This window comes from Cyclopterus lumpus, chromosome 12, assembly GCF_009769545.1.
Source record: "Cyclopterus lumpus isolate fCycLum1 chromosome 12, fCycLum1.pri, whole genome shotgun sequence".
NCBI classification, from domain to species: Eukaryota; Metazoa; Chordata; class Actinopteri; order Perciformes; family Cyclopteridae; genus Cyclopterus; species Cyclopterus lumpus.
The window spans coordinates 9748079-9766751 of record NC_046977.1 but is presented as its reverse complement, the minus strand read 5'-3'; the positions used below and the strand labels follow the sequence as shown (position 1 = coordinate 9766751).

Sequence of the window (18673 nt, the reverse complement as noted above, 5' to 3'; positions counted from 1 at the left end):
GAATTTTGAAAACAATGTGGAAGCAGTTGTGTTATGTAATATGTGTTGTGTTGCAGAAGCATTGGCTTGCTGTCACAACTCAAACTACTCTTACATCTCTGCTTTCCTCACCATGTCCTCTGGGGTTTCATTACTTTTCAGATTTTGATTGGCACATCCTTTGGGAAACAGTTATAAAAATAAATTAAAAAATGAGCACAAATTTTAGAGGCAACAGAATGTTTATCTATACTTGGAAACGATTTGTGTTATGCATTTCAGTAGAAGGACAAATGCAATTGCAGAGAACAAATGAGGACCACCTACAGAAAAAAGAGGTAACACTGGTATACACATGTGCCGTAGCCTCTCTACTGTGTATACACTGCTGAAGCTCTCCCCATCCTCTGTACTGGTTTATACTGTACACAAGGAAAGGGAGTCAGATGTCGGCTTTTTACCAACTCAAGTTCAAAGGGACACTTGAGTCCCATGTTAGTAAGACCTCTTTTCACTGCTTCTATCTCCAGACTCTGTAAATCTGTCCTGGTACACAAATGCAGTTCCTTGGCAGACAAGACACTTAGTTTGGAGAGGAATACAAAGATTAGAGAGAAGATAAAGACTGAATAATAGGATGAAGAGAGGGGAGAACACTCACAAGCGATGCGGACGTGGGCTTTGCGGCTCTTGGTGGTCCCTGCAGAGCTCCAGGCAACACACTGACACCAGAAGTCCTCAGGCCCAAACAACTCCTCCACCTGCTGCCGAGTGATCTCGATGCTGGCCTCTCTCACTACCAGTCCTGTGAGGAAAGAAACAAAGGATTGAAAGGGAGGGAGATATAGGGAAAGTATTAGTACTGGTCAACAGAGAACAACGAGCTCCAATGAACTGACAGACCAAAATGTATCAGTTTATATCATATGTACTACCTTGTAATCACGAATCGGTCAAATTTAAATGAGTCACATCACATGCTTTGACACTGGGTATTTGTGTCAGTCTGGCCCCGATTCCAGAGCCAGAGAGCTGAGCTGTTTGGGTCCGGGCCCTGTGGGGGAGGATTCTCGGCGTCATGGCTACCACAATCCTGTTTGCTAACTCCTCTGATTACTGCTCATCTGGGTGCCAGGACCCAAACAAACAAATCATCTTCAAAACAAATGCCTCTACCCACAGCTGCCCCTCTAGAGTGGATTACGCTGCAGCTACAGTGTGTATGTCGACCATGCATAAGAATTGTGTGTATATATAAATGAATGGGTTATGTGGTGCACGAGTATTTACTGAAGCTACCGATACTTTGAGTGCAATATTATGCCTTATTGCAGCTCAGTCCATCACCCTGTTTTGATTGAAAGTGATATTTTTGAGGACAATGGTGGTACCATGAGGTCCTTATAAAAAGAAAGAAATGTAATATAGTAACTCATTGTACTATAGTATTGAAACATGTTAGGAGACAATTAACCCTTTGATGTATAGTATCTGAACCTATCATGAGCTGGATTGACACAAAAAAGGAAAATGATTATATATGTTGATACATGTTATGTGGTCAGGAGACAACAGTACTGTGGATATTTCGCAAGAACATGCTGAGAACATGCTGTGAATAGCCAATCCCACCTCAGCATCAAAGTGCTGCTCTGTTAGGAATAAATGTGGAGGGGTGTTCAGCCCACTGGAAAAAGTTAAGTTGATGTCATTTACCTGGAACTGTCATGCTCATGTAACTAGTCATCAATAATGTGAAAGTGGACTGGGGCATTCAAATTATGCCCTGTTGAAGGGCCTTTTTTGTGTGCCTTGGAATGACTTAAGTTAATTAAAAACGTGTTCTCAAACATCCCCATTGCCTGCTAATTCAAAAACAATGGGGAGGCGGATGTCTCTTGAGGGGACACAAGTTTAAAGGGCTGCACAGAGTGCGTGCCAATGCAAACAGGGGCAGTTGCAGAATTAATGATGCGGCCATGTTGTCAAAAGGCTAGCTAAGTACTAAACTGTAGCTTGTCCAAACAAAGGTGTCATGTTTTAGTTAGTGAGCTAACTCAAACTAGTATTGGGTGTTAAAAGTTAGCCAATCTCCTTATTCACTTGTTTTATATTGTAACACACCTGGGAGAAGTTTACAGATATTACAGTTACCATAAAAACAACTATTGGGTGTTAGAGCTAATTGAATTGAATTGAATGGAATTGAATGAGCTAACTTAGCTAACATGCTGTCAAGGTTGGTAGGTGAAATATTATGATGATGTAAGGTTACTACAGTAACTTTAAAGACTGTGTGCTAAACTAAGCTACTAGATGAGAGCTGGAGCACGTTTAATTTGCAGTGATAGCAAGTAATACAATGAATGACTCCTGGTTTAGGTGTCCCTTGTAGCAAGCATTGCTTGGTAAGACAATTACTTATCGTTGTACTTACCTTAATCAAACCGGTGTTTTTTAACGCCGATTTGATAACTTCTTTCATGGCCTAATTTCTTTTTGTTACTGAGCTTACCCAAGAGATGGGGTGTGTGGTTGATGTGACTTCATTAAAATGCGCTGCTTTGTGTCACAAATCAGTGACTCATCGTGTCCCGATGTTCATTCAATCAGTAACCCAATCTTTGCCTGAAATCTAATTCATTATATTGTGATTCACTGGGCTACCTGCTGAGCTAGACATGAAATGGACCTTTTTGAGACACACTGAACCTTTGCCAGTAATCTAATAATGAAAAAAAAACGGTCTAGTTTAATTTGTGAAAGCTCACTCATAATGCAATACATGTATCAAGACAAATCTGGCTATAATCTGTTGGCCAAGTTTTTCTTTTTACATTGATGGTTTGATGTGGAAACGTGAGAACTGTTATGTTCCCTTAATTTCCCAAACATTGCATTTTAGTTTATTGTGCCATTAAAAAGACTATATCACAAAGCATGCACATATTTACAACTGCTATTAGAGAAATAGTATTTCCACAGAGACCAACGGTATCTTAGCAGTCAATACATTTGTTTCAGTCTTTTTATGGATATTTTAATAACCACCTTTATTCTCCTCTTCTGGATGCTCTCAATTTGTACAAAAGTTCAGGTTCTGCTATACAGTTCAAGTAGGTTTACACTGTATGTGTCAACATTTCTGGTTGAATGTAAAATGCAAAGAGACCGGGTGGCTGAAAAAATGAACATGCCATTTTAATTCAGGTTCGGTGCATTCACACAGCCTCCTTGTTCTGGCACACACACACCAGGCAGAGTGGCATCCCACACACCAGCTTAGCGCTCATGTAAAATTTACACAGTGTGCCGACAGGCAGGAGAACAGCCGCGTCTGTTGGGTGCACATTTGCTGCTGCATGTATGTGTCCACATGCACGTGTGAGTCCCAGGGCGTGCGTCTGTGGTTGTCTGTACTGTGAGCCAATGTGTCTGAGAGGATGCGTATTGTTACTTTGAGAATGCCAAGGATGGATGTGATGGATGTTAAAACATCACACACCGAGTCGGAGAGGCAAAATCAATATAGTGGAAACAATAAGAAGATAGGAATTCTCCAAGGATGTAAAACACGCGCCAGAATCAGTTAATTTTTTTCCGTCTGTGTTTCAGACTGTTTCTGAAGAAGGTTCTTCTAGAGTGGGTAATTATCCGTCTGATGTTAGAACAAGCTCTCTGCACCGTAAGATAGCCTCAAGCGATGATGACGAACAGCTGTAAGTCTACTTTAAGAGTAATTCATGACTTTATTCAAGCAGGAGTAAACTCTTCCTGACGTTTGGCACATCAGAAGGAGTCTAGCAGATCAACGGGGCTCTTATCTGGGCCTGCTGACCTCATCCAGTGACTTCATGTGTTTGCTCAGCTGGGAGCTCTCAGTTCACTGTATATCATTACAAGGATGACAACAAAACAGACACACACACACTGACTTTGACTCAATTTACAATCAAGAGGGGCAAGCAAGCATGGCCCATGTCAGGACCAGCGTTGAGGGGCTACTTCACACATGTCAATGTGGCCATTAGCAGTAGAAATTATTCTACAATAGGTCCCATTAATAGGCTCAAGTAGGGCGCCTCATTGGAGATGATATATTATTAATGTGATCATTACAATGAGCTAGTCTAGCTCCTTAGTGGTAGCACTGGCTAACATTATTGATCAGACCAGTCAGGCGGAAAAGGAGGCATTGGTCATTGAAGGAGCACTGAAAGAGGAGGGAGGGGGTTAAGTGCTCGGATTATCTGGCCAGATGAAGAGTACTCGTTTGATCTTCTAACTCGTTTTTCAGAGAGTATGACTAGCTGTCTCCAGTGTATATTACACTACTGTAGCTGTGCCTACTTAATATTAATTAGCTGCTCATTCACTCATATATCAATTTTCCTTTTGCTCACAACGAACTCTAACCTGCCCTCAACACTGGGGGGTAAATGCTCTGGTGTTCAGGTGACAGCAGGGGGAGTATCTGAAGCTGAACCATCACTATGCGGAAGGTGAAATGCCATCACGCTTTGTTCCTTCTCACCACCTTTTTTTTTACTCTCGTCTCTTGCTAAATCACATTTGGTCTCTTTTCATGTGCGTCCTCATTATTTCACAGAAAGCTGGTCTCAGTTCACATCAGAGTGGTTCATGGTCATATGTTCACATAATTAAAACTTGCCTTCACTGCCGCTCACGAGCTGAACTTTAAAAAGAAAAAGAAAATATCAACTTTCTTCTTTTCTTGCAAGTGCTTGTGTGTCACGTGCGCTACACATGGCCCCCTGTGTGTCACATTCATTGGATTAAAAAGCATTTAGGCAGGAAATATACCTGATTGACGTCTCTTGAAAAGTCACAGTGGAGAGCTGCAGGTGAATTGTTTCATGCTGTGAAGAACATTGTGCAGGGAAAGGCTAACAGTGAATCAAGCCCCATATTGCTGATTACATTGCAACTACTGCGGGCCACACAAATTGTGTTTTTAGCAGGAAGTAGTTTTATGATACGTCTCAGAAATGAATGTTATTTGCATCATACAGCGCATATAAAAAGTATTCACCCCGTCGAGAAGTGTTCATGTTTTATTGTGGTACACATTTAAAAACGAGGTAGATTCGATGTCAAAAGGGAAGATTGATCTTTAAAAAAAGTTCCAAATGAATTACAAATAGAAAATAAAAAGTACGTTTTAATAACGATTTACCCCCTCATGCATTATTTAATAACTGCTTTGTACATCTTGGCACTGCAATAATTGTTTGTGTCGTAATGGTTTAGGTCTTGCCATTAAATCTACTTTGATTCCCTGTTGTAAGACAACAAAACATGCTAACTTTTTATTGGCACTGCAATTCACCATCGAAGTCACTTATTTGGGGGATTCAAACCTAATCCACCACTCTATTTCAAGTGCCAAACACACGTGATACACAAAAAACGAACTTTGTTCCTGTGTATGTATAGGAAGTGGACAGCACCTTGTTGTCATACGAGTGCGTCAAACATCTGGATAAACATGCAATGGATGCAGCCTGTAGTTTAAGTCTCTTGCACTCTCTTTATCTCATTATCTCTCATTTCATCTAAGTTCTTGCCAACATGAAAGTGACACATAAAGACAGGACGAGAGAGAAGCAAAAACCCAGGGGGATGGGCAGAAAGCAGGGTAAAGAGGGAGAGATCCAATTCCTTCAGGCTAAACTATCTGTGGTATTGACCAGGCTGGCCACTTTCTATCGGTGCTCCTTTTCCATCAATCTAGGGAAAACCAGAGAGCAATGGAGTGGGTTGAGAAAGGCTGCAAGCATCTCTGTGTGTGAGCGCGTGTATGTGTGTGTGTGTGTGCGTGTGTGTGTGTGTGTGTGTGTGTGTGTGTGTGTGGGGGGGGGGGGGGCAAGGGCTTAAATGAATGAATATATGTGCAGTAAATAGCCCGTGGATATGGTTGTGTAGAGTGGGTGCGTGTGTGCTGTGTGGGTTGTTTTCCATGTTGATGCTTTTAGCACAAATCCTTCTGACACAAAAGGTAAAGAGCCACTGATACCTTCACCCTCTTCTTTGTCATAATCATAACCATGAAACACATCTTCAGATCTGTGTTTTCTTCCAAAAGTACACTGGGTCAAAATGAAAGGATTTTAGGTTGCGATTGAGGTTGTTTTTACAATACTCATTTTATATTTGTTCGGGCTAGAGCACTCTTCTGTATCTGTGCGTCTGCTTTTATATTGTGCACCAGCCTGCAACAATTTACATTCAGTAAAACAGCACTTCATTGTTGTATCTTTACAAAATACCTCAGAAACAACACGGAGCAGACCGCTTGCCGATCCTGTGTATGTAAGTGTGTGCTTACAGGCCTAAACATTGAAATTTAAGTGGAGAAGCAGCTGTACGAGCATACAGATGTGTGTGTGCGTGTACGTATGTGCGTGTGTGTGTGTCTGTGTGTGTGGCAGAACAGTGGGATGAAAAGGGTAAATGTGATGTGATTGGTACCTGTGGGCGACAGAAAGAACTCAATTTCCAATACAGCAGCTGAATGCAGCCAATCAGTGCTGGGCTTGTTGTGTGTAATGGCTCTGATGCCGTTGGGGGCTGAAAACAACCCTGCTGGAGCTTCGCTACCGTTACCTCCTCTAGATGCGTATACACATGTGCATAGACACACAGCTACACACCCAAAAGGCCCACACACCACAAGTTGTGCTGCTTGTCAAACCTTTACTGCAGATAAGGCGATGCACTCGTTGATAAAAACAAACTGTCCTTTAAAATAGATAAGCAGACAAAAATAGTATATATGCTTGTACACACATTTTATGTGTTTGTTATGATCAATCCTACAAAAATATGATTATGTGATTAATTTGCTATCGGAAAGTTATGTCGGTCAACTTTTTTGCCAAGTATGATCTACTTATTATGCACAGAAGTCGGTCTGTCGTGCTTCAAGTTAACATTGACCTTTTCAATATTTAACTAATGCAATTATTTTTCACTAATCCTTAACCAACTTTGATTTAGATGTGCCCTTGAATGCGTATGCATGTGTTCTACTGACCAGAGTTCTCGTCAACCCGCTCCTCCACAGTGTGCTCCTTCTGGTGAACCCACTCGCTGTTGCACTTGAAGTAGATCTGGGTGGCAGGCGTGGCCTTGCAGTACAGGTTGACCGGCTTGTTCTTGACAATATAGGCCTCCTCCGGTTCCATCAAAAACACTGGCAGCGGCTCGGGCGGATCTGAAGGGAAGGTTTCCGGCAGATCACCGAGTCCAAGGAATTCATCCTCAACTGTGAAGAGAGAGATGGGAAGAAGATGAAGGGAGGGAGGAGCAGATGAAAGGAAAGATGGACAGAGGGAGAAGTTGAGAACAGAGGCAGAGAGCCCCAGAAAAGAGAGAGAAAGGATATGTTGGGAGAGAAAGGCAGACAGACAAGAGACAGTGGGACAGTGTATTATAACCACAGTCTTTGCATGGGATTATCCATCCGCGCAGCACATAGTGAAATCCCTATCATTTGATATTTTGGAATGTTTACACAAGTGTATTTTTGGAGCGCAGGAAATTCTGGGATTCCTCTCAGGCAATAAGGCTGCATGGCTTTACAGAAACAGGGCCTTGCTTGGTCTAACCACAACCAGCTCCTGCTGAGAACCAAGAGAGAGAGGCAGAGCCAATAATGAGAAGCACAGTTCAGAGGTTGACTCTGAGGAACTGAAGTTATAAGCTGATCTCACTCTGTCTCCCATTTTCTCTCTCTCTCTCTCTCTCTTTCTCCTTGCTTTTGTCTCTCTCTTTCTCACACACACACAAGCTAATAGACACATGCACGCATTTTCACACGCACACACACGCACACACACACGCAGCAGATCTAATGACCTCAGGCTTTTGGCCCAGTTTGTGCCATTCCTCGGATACTTCTGCAATAGACAGATACGCTTCCCTGTAATTACAACTCCCTTTCATCTCCCTGTCTTAAATCACATACACACAACTGCATGTGTATGCACACTCGCTCACACACAAACATGAACACATGCTCACAGAGCCACAAAGCATCACAAATATATGGGCACACACGTCCACGAGCGAGCATGGCTAACGTTCTAACTCTTTGAACACAGGAGGAGGATGAAGCCTATTCGCCACCCCATTTGTCACCTCCAGAACTGTTCTATTCTTACCATCGAACCGGTAGACATCAATTATTCACAAGTGTGAAAGATAGGAGGCAGAGTAATAGAGACAGAGATACAGTGGGAAACAGAAGGTGAGAGAGAGAGAGAGAGAGACAGAGAGAGAGAGAGAGAGAGAGAGGGAGAACAGAGAGAGATGGTGAAAGTAACTCAGACAGACATAGATTGAGACATTGAAATGGAGTTGGGAGGACAGACAGAAACCCAGAATGGGAGAACAGAAACAGGAAAGCAGACTGTTCGGATAACAAAAGAGTTTATCAGACCATCAGTAATTCGTCCATGTCCTTCTATCTACCCGCCTCCATGTCCTGTGTGGACACGCTGGAGCCTTGTTGTCTGCCAGAGGTTGTCTCCTGGATGCCTTGGGAGCACTAAATAATGTCTCGGCCAGGCAGATATCTCTCCACCATGTCTCTCTAATGTTATCGCTCCCTCCATACCTGCCACAGATTGCAGTTGATTGCTAGGAAATGAAAGGCCAAGGGGGAGCCAATCAGAAAAGGGCCAAGGCCATGCTCACCACGCTGGTTTTTCTTTGTACTCTTATAAAAGGGTTTGTCTTAGTAGGTATTATGCTAGGGAGTTTTCTTTTAGTATGTTTGTGAGAGTTTGAGTTCTAACTCCTCTCTTTCCTTGGCTCCTAATCGGCTGCTAATTGAGCGGAGGCAGTAAAACCTCGAGTGAACTCTGACCTTTAAGAGCAGTCGCCTCCTTACACTGTTTGTGTTTGTGTGGGTGCAATGAAGAGCTGGAACAGGATCATAGCCGTTTTGATCAACTTTCATCTTTTGCAGTCTAAATAAGAAAAAAAACATTTCAACATTCTCGAGTTATGTCTTTATGAAGGTGATGACTCTTTAATGTAGAAGTCTATTTCAGCAGACCATGGGTTAGTCTGTTTTTTTCTGCTCCACAGTCCACCCACATCCTCTGCCAGGGGACCCTGACCCAGAAACAGGCAAAGAGAGCCAAGGAAACTCATTAAAGATTGTGTTAGCCTTCTTTCACCCTCCATTCCCATTATCTCTCCATCTCTCTCTCCCTCCTGGCTCCCTCGTTCTGTCGAACTGTGAGGCAGAGAGATCTGAAACAGCCATGAAAGCGTCGCTCCCTTACACACTGAGAGACGAGCGCCTCACACGCTCACACACATACACCCGTGCAGGCCTTAATGCGCACAGAGGCACACACAAACTTGCTCACAGATATTCGAATTCATCAACTTCCTCAGTGCGAGAAATAATAAATTCAAGTGAATGAAACTTGCCCTCTAGTGAAAAATCTGCCTCGAAATGAAAAAAGACACCACATGACTAAATGAAAGACCCTGACTCCTTCCAATCACACACCCCACAAACACACGCACAAACACGCGCACACACACACACACACACACACACACACACACACACACAGCATCCCCCTCCTCCCTCCCTGGTGAACAGAATTCTGAGAGCAACATTTTTTTCCGGCTCCTTCTGCCACCGTCTCCATTCAATGACAAAACAGTTCCAGACAGAGGATAGTTTGGAAGTTTTGGCCACGTCACGTTAAAGATGATGCAATCTTTGTGGATACGCACAGCTGCGGTGTGTATAATCGAAACTCTATTAGCCAATATAATAATAAAAAAATGTCACTCTCTTTTTTTCAGTGTCATATCCCTTTAATAGGAACATTAACATGGCATGCCTCCACTGTTTGATATGCAATATGGATTTTTCCGAGCATTTCTAATTCTGTGGCTCGATTTTAATCAGAAAATTTGCCTCCATATTGAGTGTTTAAAAATTAATGAAATATGTCCTTGAAGCACTTTTATTCAAATTGTATTTTGCTCTGTAATTGGGGTGAGTTTTCCTAACTCATATTGTAAGTCTTATTAGTGAATATTTTAAGACTCAAATTGAATATTAGTTGAATTTTATATCAGCTCCACATCCCAACTACAACAAGTTTTGAAGATAAATTAGCTGCATATTACAACCTCAACATACAGTTAATGAATTAATGAAATGTTCCCCGTTGCATTGTTACTGAATTCATCAGGTAGGGGGCAAATAGTTTGAAGAAGAAAAAAAACAATTTCAAAAAGGAAAAGAATGAATCAAATTAATACAAGATTAGCAAGTGGGAGAGGTATGAGAAGGTCTTGGCAGGCAGCCCCTCTTTGGCATGAATCAACTCCAATAGCTGTGGGAGTGGAGCAATATTAAGAGATGATGACATTATGGACATGAGTAAATCAAAGGCAAACCTCAACACTGGCACCGCTACATATCAAAGCTCAGTCTCGGAGATAAGACACACCGAGCTGGAAAATAAATTTGCACAAAGAGGCCCATCTTGAGCAAAAAAAAGAAAAAGAGTATCTGTGTAAAATAAATACATAAATCGTTGCACAGAGAAATGCACAACACCCACACCAAACACAAGCATGCAGACGTTCACATTAAATGTAAGAGGTTATGCGCCCCGTAGCACTATGGGGTAAACAACTCGCCAAGACCCAAACAACCTGTCCAATTTGCCAAAGTCCGAGTTTCCTCCAGTGCGCTCCTTATTTCCTCCACACGTTCATGTTGACAGTGTTTTCGTCCAACGTAGTCTGGGTGACCGTCATCTCACTGAATCTTAGACACAACAGGGGCGTAATGACGAGCGTATATCAATAGCTTTCATTAGAAATGAGCACTGGCTGGCTATAAAAAGAATCATCCAGCGATTGCAGTTCACGTATTTTTTATTTTTTTTTAAATGAGCTACAGCAATGCCTGCCGAAGCATTATTACTACTAACCACCGCGATCAGTACACCACTTTTACTGAACCATCAATACCTTTAGTCACATTAACGAGGTCCATTGTGCTGAGAACAGTGTAAACGGATGGCAAGACATCCACAACTCCATGAGGCATCGAGCCAGTCTTCAGGCTGCGATGACGCCGTCGCTCTATTGCCTTTTTGCAAATGCACTTCAGACCATAACTGCTCTGGTAATTTTACATTTTGACATCACGTGTCAAGAGGAGGAACTCAAGACCTGGAAACGATTTCTGTAGAGTGAGCAAAAGTAGTATTTCAAGGCAGAGCTCACACACAGTATTATGAACCATTTCACCAACAATGTGAGTCCATCCAATTCAAATCCAGATCAAGCAATAACTAGAATTGAATAGCGATAGAAACAGATACTAAAATGTCTTCCCACATACAGTATATACTGTATATGCCCTATAGACCATATATAGTTGATATATCACCTGTTTTCCTGTGTGTCTGTGCTGAATATTTGGAAGACTGTATTTCTTAAACCATATATATGTGAGTGTCTACGATAACAGCTTTTGAATGCTGGGCTCTGACACCACTGTGCAAGATAAGCTCTCTCTATTCTCTCTGTACTCACATAGATTTATTGTCCCAAGGAAAGCACTGTATCAGCCGGGCCAATGTTTCCCTTCAATCAGGAGAGAGTCAAGCATGAACGAGGATGAACACTGGCATAAATCTTCTCCCTCCTCATTCCTATTTTATTCCTATTTATCCTCTTCACCCTCTGTTCTGTCCCACTTGCCTTCTTCCCGTCACTTTTCTTTCCACTCACCCTTCTCATCATTCTTATGTACATTCCCGCTTCAGATAGAGAAAAAGATGGTTAAGTGGCTGGCCCAATAGACAACGGGGAGATTTACTAGCCAATGTTTTGCTATGCCGCAATGGGGAAGGACAAGAGGTGGTCAAGCAGAATAATAAACCACTCAGCTGTCATGTCAATTGAGACAGGATAAATAGACTGTCAATCAGATCTACCTATAAATGTACTTTGAGCACACCTACCCATTATATTGAGTGAACATAAATCAATGGTAACAACCTTTTCCAGTCAATACTTGTTAGTATTGGACCCATACATCCCAGTGGCTGAAATCAATAGGAATGGCTGTTGTTTTTAAAGCAAAATCCTCTAGAAGCTCCATGAGAAACAGTCAAAGTGAGCAAAGGCTTACTTCCACTCTAATGTCTCTTTCCAGCCAAGTGCTTTATAAACACTAATGTGTCTACACACATTGTCTAAAGGGCCCCATCTAATGCTCGGCTGCAGCAGGTATTTATTGATTACTGTTGGGGTCCAGTGACCCCTCCCTCGCCCCGTCCTATCTGAGCCGCTGTGCTGGGGCGTGCTAAGTACGCTCATATTTCATCTCTGGGGAATCCTGCCATCACACAACCTATTGTAAGAGAGAAGAAGCCAGCAGTCCTTAAAGTTATAAGTCAGGTGGCTCCAACACTGACCTCCCAATCGGTTCACAGCTAGTTTTTTCATTGCTGGCCAGATTCACAATGACCTGGAGTGAACCCTTGCACACTAAAACTGCCAAATAAACCAAATTAATAATTCAATCAAGGCATCATAGAGTGGTCCAATTCACAGGTCTTATCTTTACTAGAGTATGCGATGTAATTGGAAAAATGAATCTGCAAACAATTTGGTGTGTGGGCCCACGGCAGTAAAGTGCAAACAGTCAGCTGGAAAGAAAACAGTCGCAGAGCTGAGTGGGCCTGAAGATAAGCATTTTAAATCGATCTCCTAAGAAATAGACATTCAAGTGATAAACAGTGCCCTGTGGTCCCTTCCCCCTTTTCATCCATCTCCAGTGGGGAACCTTAAGTTGTTAAAAAGACAAAAGAAGAGAAGCTCATCTAAAAGTAAAATATTGTAAAAACTGTTTTAAGGTGAGTTGATTTCAGAGCACAGAGCCAGCCCTTTCTTCTTGTCTTTGTGCAGCCAGTTACATTTTTCTCATTGGAGGTGTTTACATGTTCTCTCTGGTCCTCATGCCTGACCTTCACTTCCTCTCTGGCTGCACTCTGGCAGGAGACAGCTGGTGGTTGCCAGGGTCATGCTAGGCCTTGGCCACTGTCGATCCATTCACATCACATAGCCAGGAGAGGCAAGGTCAAAACATCATGATAATGAAGGCTCATCGTTTACATTTGTTTAAACCAATTTAAAAAAAAGTTTAAATAGAATTTCATCCAGATTTAAAACGTTGCATCTTCTTTAATTCATTAGTAAGATAATTCGGTCAAGATGTTGAGATGGATGAAGTGATCTCTGGAAAATGCACAAATACTGTAGCGCCAAAGTGGGATCAACATTAATATTGTCTGTTCAACAGGTAAGAATGTACCAGAGCAAGACATTTGAAATATGTGTGTGAAGACCAGTGTAGGTCTCTCATCTTAGACAAGAAAAGGGCACATTGCTTGAGAGCACAAACAAGTAATTATCACTGGCAGTTACAAAGCATTTAGCTGCATGCTTTCTCTTCCTGATTTGTTGTCTATCCTTAAAGTAGCTATTAATTAAATGCTTTTTAATGCATGACCAAGTAAAATCTTCTATCTATTCATTCTCATGTTGGGATCTGGTTATTTTATCGCTGTTATTCACAATCTCGGTTTATCTGCCGCTTATCTAAATGTTTTCCTGGTCTCTCGCCAGCAGTGATGGTTATTCAGCGCGCTTTCTGCACGGTATTTTCCCACCCTCTCCCCTCCCCCCTCTCCCCTCTCCCCTGTCCTCTCCTCTCTTCTCTCCTCTCTCCTCTCTCTCCTCTCTCTCCCCTCTCCCATCTCTCCTCTCCTCTCTCTCCCCTCTCCCCTCTCCCCTCTCTCCTCTCTCTCCTCTCTCTCCCCTCTCCTCTCTCCTCTCTCTCCCCTCTCCCCTCTCCCCTCTCCCCTCTCCCCTCTCTCCTCTCTCTCCTCTCTCTCCCCTCTCCTCTCTCTCCCCTCTCCCCTCTCCCCTCTCTCCTCTCCCCATTTGCTCCCTCCTGGATGAAAAGACATTTTGGTGGTTGATTGGAGAATGATGCTGCTACTTAGAGAGTCACTCCATCAGCACAGAGGGAGGAGAGCGCAAGGAGAGAGAGAAAAGCTCAGGAGGAGTAGTGACTCCCTGGGGCGCTGTAGCTGTGATGGGTGAGCTGTCAAACGCCCCATTGTCCAAATTACCCAGCAAGCACCATGTCACCACCCGGGACTAATTTACGGTGCAGTGCAGTGCGGCACAGACATCGCTCTCCGAATAGAGTCCGCTGGAGAGACACGTAAGGTAAAGGGGCGTAAGGAAGGAGTGGAGGGGTCCGACCTAACACCTTCCAAAGAGGGAGAGCAGGGCGTCAAACGCAGACAGTCACAATGCAAACCACAATTAACGTCATGGAGGCTTTCTGCTTGCTTTCTTTATGCTTCAAGGCCTCAATGACAGGTGTCAATATGAATATGTGTCATGCCCCAGTGCCTCCCGGCCCACCCACTGCTCTCCAAAAACTCACATTCACTGATGCACAAACACTTTAATACAGTTTTAAAGCAGCCACTGCATACAGAAGCCTCTTGCTTGACTACACTTGCAGTCATAACGACTGGTCCTTTTAGCACAAACCAGCATGCCCATTCACGTGTCACATGTCACACCCCTGGGTGCCCCAAAGTCAGACATGGCCATCACCCTACCCCATACTGACTGGTGGACTGTAGAGTGGAGTGGTTCTTGTCAGGGCAGATGTGTCGCACTCTCTGACCCCTCACTGTGCCCAATGGTTTGAAGCGATGCCTCGACTATGGCTAATTGGCCCAGAGCAGCGGGCAGCCCCGTTCTGCCACCAGCGAAAGGCCAAAAATCAGAATGCAAAACATACAAAGGGACGTATGACAATAGGAGCACAGGATCTTCATGAATGAACTCTAGAAAATAAATGGTGAATGTAAAGAAGGGTCGACTTGACATCATACCAGAAGTCACAAAAGAGACAGTGAGGCCTGAGAAAGGTTCCCTTGAATATAACAATCACATCTCCTGAGATCAAAAGTGGTTCTATCAGAATCAAAGAGGAAGCATTACACGGTGACACAAAAATTCAAAATGGTTTGCCGAATCCGGCGTCATTCACAAACACAGCAAGCACTTTGAAGAATGAAAAGCAAAAAATAAATTAGAAAAAATAGAATAATAACAGACAAAAACAACAAGTCATTTATTTTCTGTGTCGAATTACAATCATGAAAAGACAATATGTCTAAAACATATTTCCTGACAAGGCTATCGAAGACATACACGCATAGATGTATGGATCATGACTTTGATTATAGTCAGTCCTTCATAATGTGTTCTCAATATAAGAATGGAATTTTGCAGAGGAATATGTACCATCCCCTACATACACGCTTCACACACATATCTCCTGAAGCACTCCAATGACCAACCCTCCTCACATAAAACAATCCTGGCAGAACTTTATCTGAAGGACATTACACACTGGAAGTGTGTCAGAATGTGTGAGACAGTCCCCAGAGCACAGCCTATTCTCCATGTCTGTCACTGAATCTGGCTGCCTGTTTAATCCTGAGAGACCCCCCCCCCCCCCCCCCCCCCCCCCTCCATACTCACATCAACCTCTTAAATCTCATTCTCACCATCTCGTCAATCAAATTGCAAGGTGGGAAACCACGAAAAAAGACATTTGCGGTGCTTCAAGAAGTTCTCCTTTATCTTTAAATGTTCTCTCTCTCGGAGGGGTTGGGGACACGAGAGAACTGTATGCTCTCTCGTGTCCCCAACCCCTCTGCTGAGCTGAATATAGGAACCTGCAGCCATCTACTAAACACCTCAGATGTGATGGGAAATGAGAAGATCAGGATTTACTGTATGCCGTAATACACCAAACATGGGTCTGTGCCCGAATGCAGGCTTTAACGGTGTAAATGTGGGTAAGGGGGGAAGGGGAGGTGGCCTACGTGTTTGCGTGCGTGTACATGTGTCCGTGTGTGATGGCTGAATTAATGTGACAAGGCAGATGTAATGCAGAATCATAAATCTTAGCCCCGGGATCAGTAGAGGCAGAGCAGGAGGTGATATATTAAAGGGCACACACACACACACACACACACACACACACATACACACACCACCGTTATGATGCTGATAATAAAAACAAGACCCCAGCCGCTATAGCCTGCTAATAGACATCACTCTATATCTGGCCCTAAGGGTTATGACATGCGCACACGCAGGCACACACACACACACACACACACACACACACACACACACACACACACACACACACACACACACAAACACACACATGCAGAATGACACACAAAACACAAACTCTATCTGCTTTTCCAGCAATTTAATATGCTGCTTTGAGCCCAACAGCTCAAGTGTTAGATATGGTTGTAATACTGTTAAAATCTTAATGCTGTTATACAACATGCAAATTCCTTACTTACTGTGTAGAGTGCATGGGGATGGGGCTCTGAAAACACATGACAGCATTTCTGTTGAGAATACTGTCGCAAAAACACAGACGAAGCGAACCAGTGTTACTGTAAATTAACACGCCTTGCCGTCAAAATCACTCTGACCAGCTGATCAGTAATCCAACTGTTTCTAAACAGACTGCTCAGCGAACTGACAGCTGTCCCTATCAAATCAGATGGTGCGTCACTGTAGATGACCGACTGATTTGTTTGCGCCCCCATAGACTTGACTGTTGCTTCCAATCACGATTGTCATATCCTACGATAAAAGCTGATCAATGTACATTTACCTCAATTTCTAATGGCTTCAATAGGTTGCTTGGTATTTATAAGGCTTTGATGCTGCTGGTGAAGAGCTCGAGTCATCACACTTGCACACTTGGTTTAGAAGCACACATATTTTCCCATGAATTAAAATAATAATTATTGCAACCCCTCATACGGTGTGTGCAGTCCTGAAAACACTGGCTATTCAACTCGCATTCACCATCATAAAAATACATCTCATTGGGCTTGCGTCCTTACTACGGCAACATACCTGTTCTTTTATATGGGCAAGATGCATAATAGAATATTTCCCTTGCATCAGGGTATTTCAGTCCATGGCGTACTGTATCTGCTGAGCACACTCAAATGAGAAGGGCGGTACAGGTATTTTGCGGGAATTGCAACATGTGCTAAAGTCGTGTGCTGTAGAATGAGCCCATTGTTTCTTCCTGCATGTTTATTCAAGGGTAGCCAGGATGCTTGCTGGGCTTATTCCTAAAATGAGAGGAATTGCAACATAGGGGTTGCTGCACCTAGACTACTATAGGTATGTGTACAACTGCAGAAGGCTGCTGGCTTTGGTATTTTGTACAGTACTCAGACTTACCAGCGAACACCGGGAGGGTATTTGCATGCACTTGATTCATTTGGGGTCCTCCCTTATATGCATCCCTTTTTTTTCGTTTTGTAGAATATACAGTATACCCAGTCCTGTAGCACAACATACTTTGAGTGTGGATTTGGAAAATCAACATATCAGGCCTTTTATATTGGCTATAACGGGAACAACAACAATCTGTTGTCTCAGCCCATTTCACACAGTTCCTTTCCCCTGTAATATTGGCTTGTAGAGGACTGACAACAGAGCCACTATTACACATTGGACAGGGTATCATATTCCCATTGGCTCTTATACTGTACACTACACCATATCCAGCTTGGATCATTGATTGCATTCTTCAAAGCCAAAGAGCCACTTCTGTCTGATATCACTGCCCTCCCGGCCTTCGGGTTCCCATGCATGGTTGTTTGTATAAGAAGAGAGCTTCCAGAAAAGATCACAAATTAACAGTAATTGGGCCGCTTCGTTATGGTATAATAAACACTGACATAAGTGAACATTTGCAAAAGTTGCACTTTTTAACCCTGTTATTTATTTATTTATTTATTTTTCCTCTCCTTTCCCTCAAGAGGTTTTTAGCCTCTGGTCAGGCCACAGTTGAAAATAAGAATTTGTTCTTAATCTGTTTGGCCTGGCTAAATAAAGGTTAAATAAAAATAAACATGCCTACACGCAGATAAACACAGATTTTCACTGTGACCCTGTGACACGGTATCAGAGCATCAGATATATCTGGTCTGTTTCTATATGTGGCTGAAATAGATGGCAGATCACACCTGAAGCAAAGGTTCATCTCAAATATATTGAGTGACCAATTAAATCCTTTCTGTGGGGAGACACATGATATACTGGTTTAAACTACTAAATAAAACGAGAATGTAAGAATTCTGTTACATATTAGAGCGACAGAGAGAGGGAGTAACAAGATGGAAATGTGCCTCCGGTAAAGACTTTTGTTTTTGTGTTTGTGTGCTTTGTCTTGGCGTGCGAATACTGCAGAGAGAAGGCCTTTCTTCATTAGCGTTGCCATGCATCCCCAACCACATCAGAATGAGGCCTGAGAGATCAGATCCTGACTTGTTCTCATTGCATTTTTCGGTGCATTCATATTCATACTTAGAGACACACAGCCTCCAACAACATTCACACATACAGACAAGTGTCAACAGGAAAGAAACTGAATAAATGGGTGGAAATATATAAGAAATGCAAATGCTTCCATAAAGGGCACACTAGCTCAAATATTAGTGGCAATATATCCAGAAAAAACTAT

General features: G+C 42.8%; 1 protein-coding gene across 1 annotated transcript in view; it reads right to left on the bottom strand.

The window, feature by feature from the left end:
- The window catches only part of unc5c (unc-5 netrin receptor C), a 49491-nt gene extending 36405 nt beyond the window's left edge, over window positions 1-13086 (bottom strand). Inside the window, exons 1-3 of the mRNA XM_034547251.1 lie at window positions 13029-13086; window positions 7037-7267; window positions 641-784 (exon numbers count right to left, since the gene is read on the bottom strand). Coding sequence (XP_034403142.1) covers window positions 641-784; window positions 7037-7267; window positions 13029-13086 — 433 coding nt within the window. The remainder of the gene's footprint in view (window positions 1-640; window positions 785-7036; window positions 7268-13028) is intronic.
- Window positions 13087-18673: the final 5587 nt, after the last annotated feature.